At 35.4% G+C, this 15,900-nt stretch overlaps 1 protein-coding gene and 1 long non-coding RNA gene across 5 annotated transcripts in view; one reads left to right on the top strand and one right to left on the bottom strand.

Moving 5' to 3' along the window:
• Nucleotides 1-15,545, top strand: part of CEPT1 (choline/ethanolamine phosphotransferase 1) — a 33,557-nt gene extending 18,012 nt beyond the window's left edge. For 2 of the 4 annotated variants that reach the window (XM_008515209.2, XM_008515207.2), the window contains exons 5-9: nucleotides 8,885-8,969; nucleotides 12,766-12,897; nucleotides 13,381-13,539; nucleotides 14,044-14,169; nucleotides 14,765-15,545. In XM_008515209.2, the coding sequence (XP_008513431.1) occupies nucleotides 8,885-8,969; nucleotides 12,766-12,897; nucleotides 13,381-13,539; nucleotides 14,044-14,169; nucleotides 14,765-14,884 (622 nt within the window). In that variant the 3' untranslated portion in view covers nucleotides 14,885-15,545. Of the gene's footprint in view, nucleotides 1-1,812; nucleotides 1,898-8,884; nucleotides 8,970-12,765; nucleotides 12,898-13,380; nucleotides 13,540-14,043; nucleotides 14,170-14,764 lie in introns of all 4 variants that reach the window. The other 2 variants (XM_070608027.1, XM_008515208.2) reach the window with 1 other exon arrangement.
• Nucleotides 1,781-7,757, bottom strand: LOC139081638 (uncharacterized). The gene is made up of 2 exons (XR_011536792.1): nucleotides 7,615-7,757; nucleotides 1,781-1,959 (listed from the first exon to the last, which is right to left on the bottom strand). It is a non-coding gene; the product is annotated as an uncharacterized lncRNA (long non-coding RNA).
• Nucleotides 15,546-15,900: the final 355 nt, after the last annotated feature.

The raw sequence follows: 15,900 nt of genomic DNA, 5'->3' as shown, positions 1-15,900 counted from the left end.
AACAATCTTTAATAAAACTAGATTTATGCAAAAAATGGGCCTTAAAAAAATCTTCCACGCTGTGAAAGGTAAAACTCTTACTTAAATTATCATTTCAGGAAAACAAAAATAGTCTTAAGTTATCAGAGAAGAAAAGAAAGAATAAATTGAACTCAGGCCGGTCTATCTTGCCTCAAGTATTACCTCAGAATTGTGCCGTCTATATATCAGCTTGGGCAAGGCCCGTAACTTGCGTGGGCCTCATTTCCTAATTTGTAAAATAAGAGTTTTGGATTAGATATCTAAGATTTCTTCTGTGAGTCTATTAATTTTACAGATGTTATTTCTAGTGTACTTATTATTGATAATTATGGCAGAGTATTTATCTTCACTTTATCACACTTTGCAATTCATGCTTCTAAGGTTTCACATTTACATTACCTAAAAACCCTGCCACCAAGCGTTTATTTCTATGTAAGTAAATAACTTCTGACTTTTTCTTTTCTGTAGTTAAATGAAAAAAGTTAATAGGCTACGTATTCTACTGGTAGTCTGACAAACCCAGTCCATCTTCCTTATCCAAGTGACCTCTAAAGAATAAGTATTTGGGGGGAAAAAAAGAATAAGTATTCAAAGACCTCTTAGTAATTAAAAACTGTTGTCTGTTAATGTATAATCCACTTTCTGTGGATTAAGAATTAGGAAACTTGCTATTGAGTGCCTTTGTAGGATCTGCATATCTTTAAATGTTTAAGATTTATTACATGAATTATTAAATACCAAAGATTTTCCTTATAGTTTCTAGTTTCCTTGTCTTTTTGTTTTCTCAGCAATGATTCATTCATCTGTACTCTTGCCCATTTTAATTTTATCAAATTACTATGGATAATATCCTAAAACAACTATTTTTATTAATGTAAAAACCTAGATTGCAGTTTGGATTCTCAGATCATTGGGTAAAATCGTGGACCTCTTTCTGTCTTATTAGCATTCCTCAGTTCTTAATTTGGATTATGTAGTTTTTATTTGAAGCATATTCTATACTGCTACCTTTTCTGTCACCATCTGTGTTCCAAAACTTCTTTAGTGATTGAATTGGATGTTTTACTCATTTTTACTACTAATAAACTAATCCAATGTAGTAGAGAGTTATAACACTGATGTGGAATTAAGGAAAGAGAAAGAAGAAAAAGGATAAGATTCTGGACTAGAGATTCTCAGGAAACAGGACCAAGTGATGGCCTGTTTGATTTTTATTCTAACCATATGCGGAGAAGTCACTCACACCTCCCCACTTGCCCTTTCCATGAACATCTGCTGATTTTACTGAGATAGAGAGGCAGGAGTGTGATGAGCTATCGGGCAGTGAAGGGGTGTGAGATGATTAGTGGTTTTTCAGACATATAGGTGACTGTCCACTGGGGCTTCTGGGAAGCACTCCTATCCACAGGGAAGGATGGATATGCTCTGGCACTGAAGGGACCTATGTCACAGACAGTGTGACTATTTGGCAAGTAGAATTCACCATTCCTAAGTAATTGAGAGTTGACTGTGTTTTTAGTTCTAGTGTTTCCACCTGCCTATTTCTAAGTCATTTATTCAATGTGTTACAGTTTTAATTTTTAAACTTTTCTACTATTTTGATTTGGGTAAGAAATATACATGTGTGCATAAGGATAGTAATAGTACTGTGTGAATTGTAACATTGAGTCTTTAGATGTCTTTATGGAGAATGCTACCTTTTAAGTCTGTTTTTGCTACCTGTCTTAGTAGGAGTTCTTAGCAAAAGCTCTGAGTAAAATTATTTTGAAATGTTTATTTCCTTATGCATAGATTCGATGTTACAGAGTCCCAGATCATAATTATAATATGCCAGCTTCTCACAGGAACCCTGGGACCTTGGTTCTGGAACTTCACGGTAACTGCCAGAATATTCATGCTGTCCAGTCAATAATGGCGTGAACTCAATAAAGACAGCACCTTTGTCATGCACAGAGTAATTAAAAAACAAAAAATCAACAGTCTTCCTGGTGGTATTTCACAAACAGGTTATTAGAAGATGAATAATTTTAATATATAATAGGGCAATAAAAATCCACCCTATTAAACAACATTTTTTTAAAAATAACATTTCTAGTGATTTGATGGTAAAACCAATTTTCTCTCCCGTTTACCTACTATACCTAATATCATTTTTGCTCTCTGTAATATTCTTAAAATAAATACCTTTCCACCATTAAATAGAATTTTTTTGGCCTTTATGTTTTGAAAACGGAATAAAGCAAGCAGAGTTTTCCTTAGGTAAGTCGAGAGGACTCTATAGTAATGTAGGAAAGATTCTGTTTATTCTCTTGACTTAGCATATCCTTTAAGCAATCTAATACTACTTCTTCCACTTCTGTTTTCAATGATCTTGGTTTTTTAAAAAATTAATGCTAGAAGCTCTTCTCACTTCTATTTGTTTTGTTTACTGTTTTCCTCTCTTAGTTATGCTTTTAAAGCTAAGTGTCCTTAGCTTTTCATGTTCCTATAGTCATCCTTTGAATACCCTCCTTTTTCAGATTTGGGGGGTTTTTTTAGTAAATACATATTTTCTTAATGCTAACAGTAAGTAACATACCTTTTTCTCTCATATTAGAATTATAATTTTGACCTCATGACTTTTAAAAGTTCAAAAAGATTTATTAGGAAATGGTTTCCCAGTAGAATAGTCTGGAATCCTTCACACTTTAATATGAAAAGGTTTATTTACGAGAAAAATACAGCTAAGATTCTGTTTATTTTGCAATTCAGAGAGTGTTGGGGAGCTCTTCATATGGACGCCTGACAGATAGTTCTAGCAATACAAGACTGCATTAGGTTTCCTACACTTGAGTCCCCATGCCCCAAACTGCTTCAATAATTTGCCAGAAATAGTGAATCCCTGGTAGCAAAGTTCTTTCTGAAACGTATCTTGCAGGATAGTAAATCCAGCTATTCAATGGCAGTGATGATGGCTTTGGGGACAAATTAATAGTAAGAGATATTCTACATCGTTTTTTCAAAAAAACTTGGAATGTGGAAAATACTGAGAAGTACCATAGGCATGTTTTGGTAGCAAAACTAAAGCCATTTTCAATTGAATGTACAGTGTATTTGCATAATTATTTGTGGGATTCCCTCCTAGGGTAGAATAATGTGCATAGTTCAGGATGTGTCATTCTTTAGCAAGCCTTTACCCTTAACCTGTCTTCTGGTTCTTTCTCCAAAAACCTGAAGCTTTATGCTTGCTGCAGTTGTCTAGATTTATATTTTTAGGTAGCTCATTTATTATTATTATTAATTATATTCGCAATAGGTCTTTTCCACCAGTGTTTTTATTGAAATTAATAGTCAAGATATGGCTGTATTATTTACTTTCACCTTGTCTGTCTATGGTAACAAAGTACCCTATATTTATAGAGCCCTCACTATTAAAATGTTTCTAGAAACTAATGCATTTTAATTTTAACATCATGAAAAATGTTTTGGAAATCTGGACTTTTTCCTCGAGATATACTGTCTTCACTTTTACCAATCACTAACTTGCAGAGATTTTCTTTTGCTTTTAATATTTGTTGCTTTAACTGATTTGGTCATTGAAATGAAATTGTCAGATGTACTTTTTTCTCTTTTTTCTACAAAGTTCAGGGGAAAAAATAGGCTTCAGAAAGAGTTGTTCTCTCTAATTTGTTTCCAATTTAATTTAATTTATTAGTGTCCAAACTTCCTATGTCAGCTGTTGCCTTTTGTAGCCTCATATTTTAAGGAAAATTGTGTTAGAATATGATAAGCATCATCCTGAAATGTATAGACACCTTAGTGATAGCAAGTTAAAAACATCTGACAGATGTTTGTTCCAGTTGATTAGTAGACTAAAAATTAGAAGAGTTGTAGCACTGTGTAGCAGCAACACTTCCAATCTCTTTCAAGGCTCTGCCACTTGCTCTCTCTGTAACCTTGGAGAAATCATTTAACCTATCTGACTAAATTTCCTCATCTATAAAATGGTGATAATAGTTCTCACCTCCTACAATAGTTGTGAAGATTAAAAGAATCAAAAAATGTAATGTGCTAACTACAATGCCTGGCATGTAGTGAGTGTTCATTATCATTATTATTATATTAATTTTAAGACCTGCTAGTAACTTCCAGTAGTTTACAATTTCTTCCAGAATTGATTGTGCTAGTTTGAGAGGAGAAATATGTCCTCGATCCCTTTATTTAACTCCAGGATTGTTACTGAATGAGGTGAGAGGACTCTGTTCTAATTCTTCTCTTTGCAAAGGTGATAAGGATAGACTGCCCCTTAAATCTGAGACCTAAACTTTAGTTCTTCTCAGAGGACTCTTTCTTTTCTTACTCAAAGTCACTGGATGGGTTGTTGTGGGTTTTCTTGTTTTGGTTTTTTCATTCTTCTCAGATAATCTACTGATCCATAATAGTCATTCATGTGGTAGATAATACTGTTTTAAATAATTCATCTTATCTCAAAAATAGATGCTTAGACTTTCTCTGTATATAACACTGGAATTTAAAATCCTCATAGTTATCACTCAGCTGAACAGTTAGTGTAATTTGACATTAATCTAAGCTTGCCATGCCCAGTTTGCCCCTTATCAAAGGTAGAAAGTAAAATATTGGAAGGCAGTATGTTGAATTTCTAGACTAATCTTCATTCCAATCTACGAATACTTCACTCCACCCCTGGTATTTCTGGTAACATATATAATGAATGCCATCTTCTGGTTATGCATGAGTCCGCTGAACTTCAGATCCATTGACAAATAATTGCAAATCTGTAGTTTATAGCAATCTGATCCTTGAGTAGGGTTCCATACACCTTCAATGACTTTTTAAACAAAATGCTTCTTTTTAAATAATAGCTCACAAGTCAAACTGTACAAATCAGAGTTTCTTTGACATTGTGAATTTAGCCCTGATGCATATTCTGTGCTAACCAAGCCAATAGCCAATACAAATTACCACACAGTTATATTTAGTATGTATAGCTTAACAAAAAATTTGTTTACAAATTAGCTAAGTTTATTTTTGAAGTGCATATGTCACATGTAGAAGAAAAATAGATTAAATTGTCTTGTTTCTGATATTAGAGAGGAAAGACAAAAAATTCTGGGAAAAGATGATTAACATGCTTATCAATTCTCACAGAAGGTCAGTTAAATCCTTTCACACCCTTCAGTTAATACTGAATCTTGGAATTCAAACCAAATGTATTTGTTAGGTATTTCTCAGAACACTGAGAAATAAAAATGAAACATTCAAAGTAGAATTTTTTTTCATAGTTAGGTAACTTAATTTGGAGTTCTTATACCCTGTAATCACTTTTAAAAGCTGTACTTCTTATATAATAACTGCCCTGATCAAAGAGCTTTCTAAGCTGCCTTTCTGTGGTGATGAGGGCCCCCTGGGCTTCTCACTCCAGCTAGGGAGATTCTCTGTTCCCTGTTAGAAGGTAAAATTACTCAGATTCATTTAGGATACCTTGATCTCTTTACCTTTAATCAATAGACCATTCGGATATTGTAAGGCATGATGGGCCCAAAGCATTTATTATGAGTGTTGAAGGTTATTTTGACCATGGACTGCCATACTTACAGCCTCCTCATCAGAAGAATGGGAGACCTTATTAGTCTCCGCAACTGGTGGAGACTTCTTTCCATTTTTCTCAGGTGACAGCCATCAGAACATTGTTTCTTGCTGGCTTGTCATAATTTAAGTATGTTCTAACCAGAGTACTCATTATGGATTATCCACAGTAATTGAGGAAGTTCTTTTTGTCTTTTGACAACCTATACTAAAATAAAGTAGAAAAAGGATTTAAGCAATACCAGTCAAGGTATTCAAATAGCTTCATGGTTGCAGAAAATTATGTTTATTATCATGTAATTTTCCCCCTCTGAAACTTTTAGACTGTGGAAATCTCATGCTGTAGACATGAGATTTGTTTTCCCATATGTCTTTTTAAAAAATCACTCTGGTGTTTTGGGTGCTTTTCTACCACATATCCCTTATGTCTTGAAGGGCTTATTCTTGGCACAGTCTTGAAGGTTGGTTTTTTGTTTTTTATTTATGAGAAATAATCCCAACACCTGGGGCTATTATTCACCCTTGTTTTTTTTGTGTTTTTCTTGAGGAAGATTAGCCCTGAGCTAACTACTGCCAATCCGCCTCTTTTTGCTGAGGAAGACTGGCCCTGAGCTAACATCCATGCCCATATTCCTCTATTTTATACGTGGGACGCCTACCACAGCATGGCTTTTGCCAAGTGGTGCCATGTCCGCACCCGGGATCCGAACCGGCGAACCCCAGACCACTGAGAAGTGGAACATGTGAACTTAACTGCTGTGCCACCGGGCCGGCCCCTCACCCTTGTTATTATTTTGAAAATAATAATAATAAGGAAGTGACTACAGAAATGCCAAATTCCTGCCTTTGTATAGTATTCTCCCTTCTAAATAACTCTATCTTTCCTGACAAAAAGAGTAAAATGAGCCCCCTCCTAATATGTATTATAGTAAATTCAGCCCATACTGAGTTAGTGGAAAGGTAGAAAAATGGACTGTCATGTAACCAGCTGTCTTGTAAACAGAATCGTTAACTCTTTTGTTATTGTTAATCATTTCTGCCACCTATCCCTCTTGGCCTGCTTAATTCCTGTCTCTGGGGACGGTCTCATGCTGCACCCTTTTTCACTGGCCATCAGGATTAGAGGCACACCTCCAGGAGTGCCGATAGGCAGTTCTCATGATTCAGAGCAGGAGGTCCTCATCCTAGAGTAGAGAGTATTCCTCTAAATCAGATAAGCAAACAGGAAAAAATATTCCTAACTACCTACCAACTGGTAAGTAAGTTTTCCCTGGCTCTCCTTCCTAATATTAAGGCACTGTTGATCAAAATACAGTGACAATATCTCAATGGTTTAGAAAATTCTGTCTTCCAAAATTTCTAAACAGGCTAATCCATGAAACTTTCCCTAAGAAGCCCAGTTATGACTTTGTAAAGATCTTTCATGTTTCCTATTCTCTTTTACATTCATCCAAGGTACAAAGATTAATTGCATGAGGTTCCCTCCATTTTTATTTTGTAATTCTATACTTCTGGCCCTTCCCCTCCCAAAAGGCTACTTCATATATCCAGCAAAATGTTGTAAGATGTCTACCCTCCTCCACCCACGACAGAGTCGATCATCTATGACACCTGCTTAGTCTCCTGAGTCTGCTACTGACTGTAATTCCCCTTATTGGCAACACCACTCACCAGGTCAGCTCTACAGATTCTTTTTAGCCTAACTCAGTCCATTTTTTTCCAATAAATGTGTATATCAAGATAACTACATCACTATATGTTTGCAGTTTAATAAGCTTCTGTTTAAAAAACGTTCTTGAGCAAACATAGATCAATTTTTTAGTTGTAAGAGACTGGTTTCAACCTAGTTACTTATGGGCATGAGAGCTCACATTATAGATTGTCTGCTTTAAGTATCAGTTTTAGAGATGGGGGCTCTATTCTTGGAACTGAACCCCCTTACTGTTGTTGATACCTATTTTTCTTAATCTGATTTTTTAAATTTACTTTAGTAGAAACATTACTCACAACATTATAAAAAAGGTATGCAGCGATCACTCTCCTTCCCATCCTCATCTCCCAGCTGTCCGGTTCCCACGCTGTCCTCTCCCAGAGGGAACCATTGTTCTTAGTTTGTAATGTGTCCTTCCAGAAATTTGTTATGTAAACTACTGGAAAAAACAAAAAGAGAATATTATTTTTCTTCTTTTTTACACAAAAAATAGCATATCCACATTCTACAACCTTTTTTTCACCTAATATAACTTTGATATTTTTCCACACCACTATATAGGAAGCTACCCCACTCTTTTCTTATAAGCTACCAAATATTCCATTGTATGGAAGTACCATAATTTCTATAACCACTCCTTCATTGAGGGATATTTTTTAAATTTTGCTGTTATAAATAATACTGTAATGAATGACCTTGTACATTTTGTGCAAGCATATCTGTAGGATAAATTCTGAAAATTAGAAAGCGTTTGATCTAATCTGAGAATGATAATCTCAAGATTATGTAAAGTGCTAGTCTGCAGAAGGAAAGGGACACCAGTTTACACTTTGCTCCTCAGTCTTTTTACCCATATTCTTTTGCTCAGACTTTCAGACTTCTAATTTCTACTGCCCTATTTTTGTATCAGGTTTGTCTCTTCTTGACTGTAAGATCATTTTCAGCAATCTCAAAGCTAATTCTTGGCTGCTTTCAGTATCCTCTTTCCAGAAATCTTAGAGTAGTTGACCTCATAAGCATAAGAATTTCATTGAGAATTGGGTGATTTTTTTTTCACACCCATCCCATGGGAGACATTAAATGAATATATCTAAAGGGCAGTTAAGTTTTGCAAGGTGTCTGTGATTTATGTTACTTTAGTAAAAGCGCACCATTTTTTCCATTTGATACTACGAAGCACTTGATAAGATCTCATATAGCAGTACAATGCAGTCCTCTGCTTGACACTCAAAATTTCATACACACACACACACGCCTTTTGTTTGTTTGCTTGTTTTTGGTGGGAAAGGTTAAGCTATAGTTTCAGCCCAAATTCAAAGAATCAGAAATTTCCTTTGAAAAGGAGGGGTTTTTATTGCTCTGTGAAATTCATCAAATTAAATTAAAAGATTCTGGATTTTATTTGATTTTACTCATAACAAATTTTTGACACCTCCTTTTCCCCTTTCCTCAATATTTGAGATTTTTTCTATTGTGCATGATAGAGGAATGCTGCTAAGCTTGCAAGTAATTAACTTGAAATTGTTTTGAATAATTCTGCTTTTTTGGCTTTTTGTACCTAATCAGAATTGATGTGACTGAAGTGCAAATCTTCATAATAATCATGCATTTGCTGGCAGTGATTGGAGGACCACCTTTTTGGCAATCTATGGTAACTTTGTTCACGTTGTGTATCCCATGTAATGCATGTTGTCTTTTGCTTGTGTTTTCTAATACAAGATAATCTAGTTAAAGGGTGATATGTAAAATTATTTTATTCCTTCTGAAAATGAAAAGTCACAGCAGTGGTAAGACACTAACTTCTCTTTAGGGCATGGTGAATTTTGGACTTGGAGTTACGTGGTACATTAAGTCCATTCCAGGGCTACTTTTGAAACAAAAACAGAACATATTTTTTGTGTATTGCTTCCCCAAAAGAATATATCCTCTTGGAATGTCTTGGAACATCTTCCATGATAGCACTCTTTAAAAAACAAAAAAAGAATATCATCACTTTGAAGGGGGCCCACATATAATCCCCCTCATGATTATTTTCACTGACATTTGATTCTTTTAAATGTAATAGTTGGTTAAATGTGTATTAAACCATGAGACACCTTCTGGAATCCGTTAAAACAAATGGTGAGTGGTATAGCAGATGGTGAGTGTTACTACAGGGAAGTTTCAGAATTCATTAGTTAGAACTGAAGACTTCATATGTAGTGTAATTTATTTGTATCTCATTCTTAAAATGAAAGACTTAAGAAGTGCCCTTACACTTAAGTAATTCAAACCTGGTGATTTTCCTTAAACACCTGGTGGATACTGTAAATATGTTACATTGTATTTTGATGGAATTAGCTTATATTAAATGTATTTACAAACAGGCATTCCCACATTCTTGGGAAGAAAGTATCTAATCTCAAAATGATGCTTTCTATTTCTGCTGAAATTTACAAAGCCTGTAAGAACCTTTTATTATGCTGGTGAGAAAACTAGTGTAACAGTTTAGGAACTGATATTCTGCATTAATCCAAACTACTAAACCAAAACATGTGTCTGTTATAGTCTGGTAAATCTGAGAATTTAACGGTTTTTTTCCATCTCTAATCCTTTTAAAATGAATTACATTAGTTCGATGATATTTGGATGTATAATTTCATGGTATGAACCCAGAAGGTTTTCCATTGGCTCTAGGGCGGACACCATGACTCAAAGGAGTTCTTATTCTTCCCAGTCTCAAAGATGCCGAAACTGGGTAGCCCTGAAATAAAGGTGTTTTCAGTACAACTGTCTGGCTGTTTCTATAGAGTGGATGTACTTGACTATCTTGGATGAATTCCAGGATGAGGACAGAAAGGGAAAGACTGGGAACGACAGAATGTACCCACTCTCTTTGAGCTTGGGTAGGAGGTAAAAATGGCAACACTTTTAGTGCTTTTTATAAGTGGATCAGTTGGGGCCGATTTTTAAGGGATCACCTGGTGAGACGTGGGATTCCTCCGACACCAGCTTTCCCTTTACTTTGCCTCAGATTTTCTTGTAGCTAACTTCCTGTTTCCTTCTTAATATGGGGACAAGATGTGTCTTCATACTCTCTCAAGCAGTAATTCTACAGAGAGAGTAAGAGAAAGGCAAAAGATCTTAATCTTCATTCAGCAAGTGTATATTGAGCACCTACAATATCCAGGGCTCTAGAGAGAATATAAAAATCAATTCAAACAAAATCCTACACTCAGGAGCTTATGCTTTGGTGTATATAGCTATAATATGTGACAGAAGTGAAGAGGGCCCTTGGAATGTTTATGACAATTTGCTCCTCAGTCTGTAGCTTGCTTACTTTGTGGTCCAATCCATTTACTAATTAATTTGCCTGGCTTTTCTAATGTTTCTAGGGTTTTTTGTGGGGTTTTTTTGAGGAAGATTAGCCCCGAGCTAACATCTTCTGCCAGTCCTCCTCTTTCTGCTGAGGAAGACTGGCCCTGAGCTAACATCTGTGTCCATCTTCCTCTACTTTATATGTGGGACGCCTGCCACAGCATGGCTTGATGAGCAGTGCCATGTCTGCACCCAGGGTCCGAACCGGGAAACCTGGGCCACCAAAGTGGAACATGCGAACTTAACCACTGCACCACCAGGCTGGCCCCTAATATTTCTGTTTATTCTTTCTTCTTTCAAAGGGCAGCAGTTCCCGTGATCCTAAAGCATTTTCACCAAATTTTAAATAGAGTTGTGACACTATTCAGTTCGGTTGTGGCAGAGATTACTGCTACACCAGAGTTAGCACTCATTCAGTACCCTGGCCCTAATACAGGCATCCCCCGTAATGGATTAATACTTTGCTTCTTTTGAAATCTGAGGGCGTGTAGTATTTCCCCCTTTGCCAGACAGGTCCTTTGTCTCTGGAGGGAAAAGGAAACTAGACGAAGTATTGAGTTTCAGCCAGGTGCATCAGATTTAGATTGTAGTATCCCTAGTTTTCTGAACTGGAGGAGAAAAATCTGTTGGAGTTTAAAGCAACCATGGTGTTGATTTTCTCCTTTATTGAAAACTAGTTTTGAATTTGGGCTATAGGGTTTGGAGATGAATTAGGGAGGGAAAAAGACCATTTAGGATGCTCCATAAATGGGCTTGATTTTTGAGATTGATTTTTAAGTTGTTCTGGGCTTGATTTTTAAGTTGACCTATTTCACTTTAGAATATTAAACACTGCCACAGTGCAACTTGAAATTTGAAGTTGATTTCAGTTTGTTTTGAGCTGTAGTTTTGCAAGAGGTCATAGAGTTGTGTAAACAAACTGAGTTCTTGAGAGTTTTGAAGAAATAGAGTATCTAAACATTAAGATTTATGTCTCTACCACTTTTACTGGGATTTTATACATGCAAAACATGTCACATTTGCTATTTGATTTTAAAAGTGTAGGCACATGGCAGCGCTAAAAAAGTACAAACAGCCCTAATTAAAATATTTTCATTATAAGAACTCATTAAACCATTGTGGGCTTATGGAATCTTGTTCCTATAGTCATTTGTTTCTATTACTAGAATATATCATTTTACTATTGATTTCTTTCCATTCCATATTGGACAAAATTTAAGGTTCAGAAAAGCTAAAGGAAAGCTACAAAAAGGAAGAGAATCTTAAATGATTTTAAAAATTTAGTACAAATTAATTTCATTTGAAATAATGGATATTGCGCTTGCAAGATTCAATACATGACCTCAATCCACTCAGAACCCCTTTAGGTAAATCAACCCATATTTTCAATATACTCTAAAAATATATTATTTACTTCTTTTGAAAAGTAAACTTATATGTTAAAACTTTGGATACACAATTGTAGAGCTGTACCTCCTTGGATGTGCTGGACGTGTTTTTCCCTGCATATGAATGCCTTCTTGGTTGCCCTCTGCTTTTACTCGCTGCCTGTATCCTAACAGTTTGGAGATGGGAACACTTCTGAATAGAACTTTTGTCTTCCATTCTCTAGTTTACAGATTTTTTTAATCTAGTTGCAAATATTTTTAGTCTTTTTATGCTCCACTCTTTCTCTCTCATAACAATTAGAAACAAATTACAGATTTAGAGGTAGAGTTCAAAAACTGCACACAGAAAAAGACAAAGTATCCTTCTTTTATTAAAAAACCAGGAGACAGCCTGGTTCACTGCTGTCAAGTCTTCTAGGCTTCATTAGGTGAGCTTCACTGAGTTTGTGACACAAATTAGTAAAGTTGGATCAGTTTTGTTTTTTAAAGGTTGGTGTCAGAAGTGAGATTAATTTCTTTATAGCCTCATCTCTTGAGACTTGTTCTATTGCATGTGATGGAAAGGAGAGGAAAACTTCCATTACTTTAAGTATATACTAAACTAAAGGGAATGGAGAATATATCAGAATATGAATCAAATGTTCTGTTTTCTTATTTTAATTTGTATGTATTTTAATTGTTCTCTCTTTCTACCCGTTAAAGATTCCAGTGCTGAATATTCAAATGAAAATTTTTCCTGCACTTTGTACTGTAGCAGGGACCATATTTTCCTGTACAAATTACTTCCGTGTAATCTTCACCGGTGGTGTTGGAAAAAATGGATCAACAATAGCAGTAAGTATATCTTAAGATTTCCAGTGATTGTTTATGCTAAGACTTGATTTTGTGGTCACTTTATTTTTCATTCAAATTGTATAAAATCACTTGTTTAGAGTCTCAAGTTAGTCTTTAAAAAAGGTAATGTCTAAAACTTCTCAGTTTTATTTATACATGCATACATTTATGTGCTTATATAGCATATTTTTCTGCATGGACACACACACAGACACATGCACTTTTATACACGTATATTAAAAAAAGTATGACCTGCTTTGTAAAATAAGCCTGGCTTCTTGAGTAAAATCCTTAGTTTGTTGCCTAACCAGTCCATGCTGCTGCTTTTTATTAGTTGTTCTGGTATTCGGTTATAGAAACTGCTGGCCGTTAGGCATCATGAGGTTCTTAAAAGTTTGAGTTGATCTCTCTTACAGCAGATCCGTGTAGTATCTGATCAGTATTGAATACCATTAATTCCTCTCCCTTCTTTACTGTTTACAGGGAACAAGTGTCCTTTCTCCTTTTCTCCATATTGGATCAGTGATTACGTTAGCTGCAATGATCTATAAGAAATCTGCAGTTCAGCTTTTTGAAAAGCATCCCTGTCTTTATATTCTGACATTTGGTTTTGTATCTGCTAAAATCACCAATAAGCTTGTGGTAAGCACCAAAATTTTTATTTGTTTTGTTTTTAACTTTCATCTTATTTTGGTTTTACAGCCATAGTTTTATTCCACAGCTTCCAAAGCAGTTCTAGACTTTACCCTCCTCCGCTCAGAATATTTTGATATCAACATGGGAGCTGCTTTTACTCTTCTGTGGAGCTACAATTTGAGATTACCAGAACCTTTACAATTCTTCTCCTTTCTATCCACAGTTTAATTTAGTTGTTTAGTTTATCTGCATTCGTCAATCTCAATTTCTACACTCAAATTAAGACTCTTTGTGCAAAGTCTCCTTTTGGGGACTTCGTTGATGTGGTATACCCCTTTGATGTATAGCTCTCACACACACCATGTTGTCAGCTTTTTAGTTTTGGAAATTCAACAAATATTGCTAAAGAATTCTTGAAACTTGGTATTTGAGCACAGTACTGACTGACTTGTAGCTCACAATTGCTGTAATATGAAAATGCATACATCATTGATTCTCTTTTATTCATAGGTGGCACACATGACTAAAAGTGAAATGCATTTGCATGACACAGCATTCATAGGCCCAGCACTTTTGTTTCTGGACCAATATTTTAACAGTTTTATTGATGAATATATTGTACTTTGGATTGCTCTGGTAAGTATTGTACATTGTCCTATATCATAATTTGGAGGCTACTTGTTTTCTTGTTTCAGAGGGCCAGTCCTTAGAGATAGATCATATAATTGTGATGATTTGGAATGTCAGAAAGCCACATTTATGGGACTTCGTGAGAGTTCCTTGTTTCTTTGTCTTTGAGCCATTTTTTGCATTATTCTTATTAGCCCTGCCTACATTAGGATTCATAAATTTCAGATTTCTGACTGTAAAGCAGGAGTTGGCAAACTACACCCTGTGGACCAATGGCCTGTTTTGTAAATAAAGTTTTATTGGAACACAGCATGGCCATTCATTTATGTGTTGTCTATAGCTGCTTTTATGCTTCAGTGGCAGATTTGAGCAGTTGTGACAAAGACAGTATGGTCTGCAAAACCTAAAATATTTACTCTCTCTCTAGGAGTTTGTTGATCTTTGGTGTAAAGGAAAAATCTGTGAGTAAATTGAGTTATTAAATTATATGGAATTGAAGGTGAATCTGAAGAGAAGTCAGAAGCCACTCCTCTTCACTTTCAGGAAGCTTAGGGATGGCCTAAGTAGGTCCTGAGAATCTAATAGTCTCTTTTCTTTCCAGGTCTTCTCTTTCTTTGATTTGATCCGCTACTGTGTCAGTGTTTGCAATCAGATTGCATCACATCTGCACATACATGTCTTCAGAATCAAGGTCTCTACAGCTCATTCTAATCATCACTAATAATGTAACTGGTGTTATATAGGAAACATGTTTTCTTCAGGAAAGAATCTGAACATATTAAGGAGAATGGGTGGATAAGAACAAATATAATTTATAATAATCAATGTTGTATAACTTTTATTCTTTGTTACTGGTAACACTCCTTATCTGTCCTGTGGGAGAATGAGAATTGCAAGTCCCATCCTGTAAATTGTACATGTTGTCATACAGGATTTGGCCCAAGAAAGCATGCAGGAAAAAATGCCATGTGTTTGTAATTATCCTGGATTCAGAATAAAAATGTCATGGGGAGCAGATCCCCAGTGGTGGAGATTTCTAATGCAGAACATTTGCAGGTCACGAGATGGTTGCTTTATAATTTTAACAAATCGTCATCTTTTAGTGACATCCTTGTTTAGTGTCTTCTCAGTCTTTCTTTATGAAGGAGCTCAGCTTGTGGCACAGATAGATCCCACTAGCTTGTGAGGTGGACCTAGTGATAAAGACCTCGAATTTGGATTGAAAGGTTTCCTGTCTTTACATTGTTGGGGAAGTAAGTCATTTTTTTATTGCTCAAGAAATGATCTCTCTCACGAGCTTGGGAAATCCTGTTAGCATGCGGAATAATGTAACTTTGTCACTCCATTTTATTTTTTTAAATAAATACGTGATCTGAAAGCCAGCCTTTTTCTCACTTTCATTTAGTGGAAAGATAAGCTAAGTTTTAATGTCATTTTAAAAAATTTAAACAAAATTTATGTCTGTTCTTTAATAAGTAAGGAAATTCAGTCAGCTGCAGTGTCATTATGTGTCCTATGACTTTTCTATTTTGTATGACTTGTTTAGCTTAAAACATAGAAATATGTTCATTTTTCCTCTTGATAGGTTTTTTTGTTGTAGTTGTCAGGTTGAGATTATGAGTCTTTAGGAATGTCAGACCCTTTCCCCAAATTTTCAATAAGAGAGGCCTGGGCCTCTTTAGGCAGTTATTGAAAATGTTCAGTCTTTTTTCTGGCTGCTCACTATCTATACTGCAA

The sequence above is a fragment of the Equus przewalskii genome, unplaced genomic scaffold (assembly GCF_037783145.1).
Source record: "Equus przewalskii isolate Varuska unplaced genomic scaffold, EquPr2 ChrUn-13, whole genome shotgun sequence".
NCBI lineage: Eukaryota > Metazoa > Chordata > Mammalia > Perissodactyla > Equidae > Equus > Equus przewalskii.
Note: the sequence above shows the minus strand (reverse complement) of the source record. Positions and strands in the feature narration are given on the sequence as shown.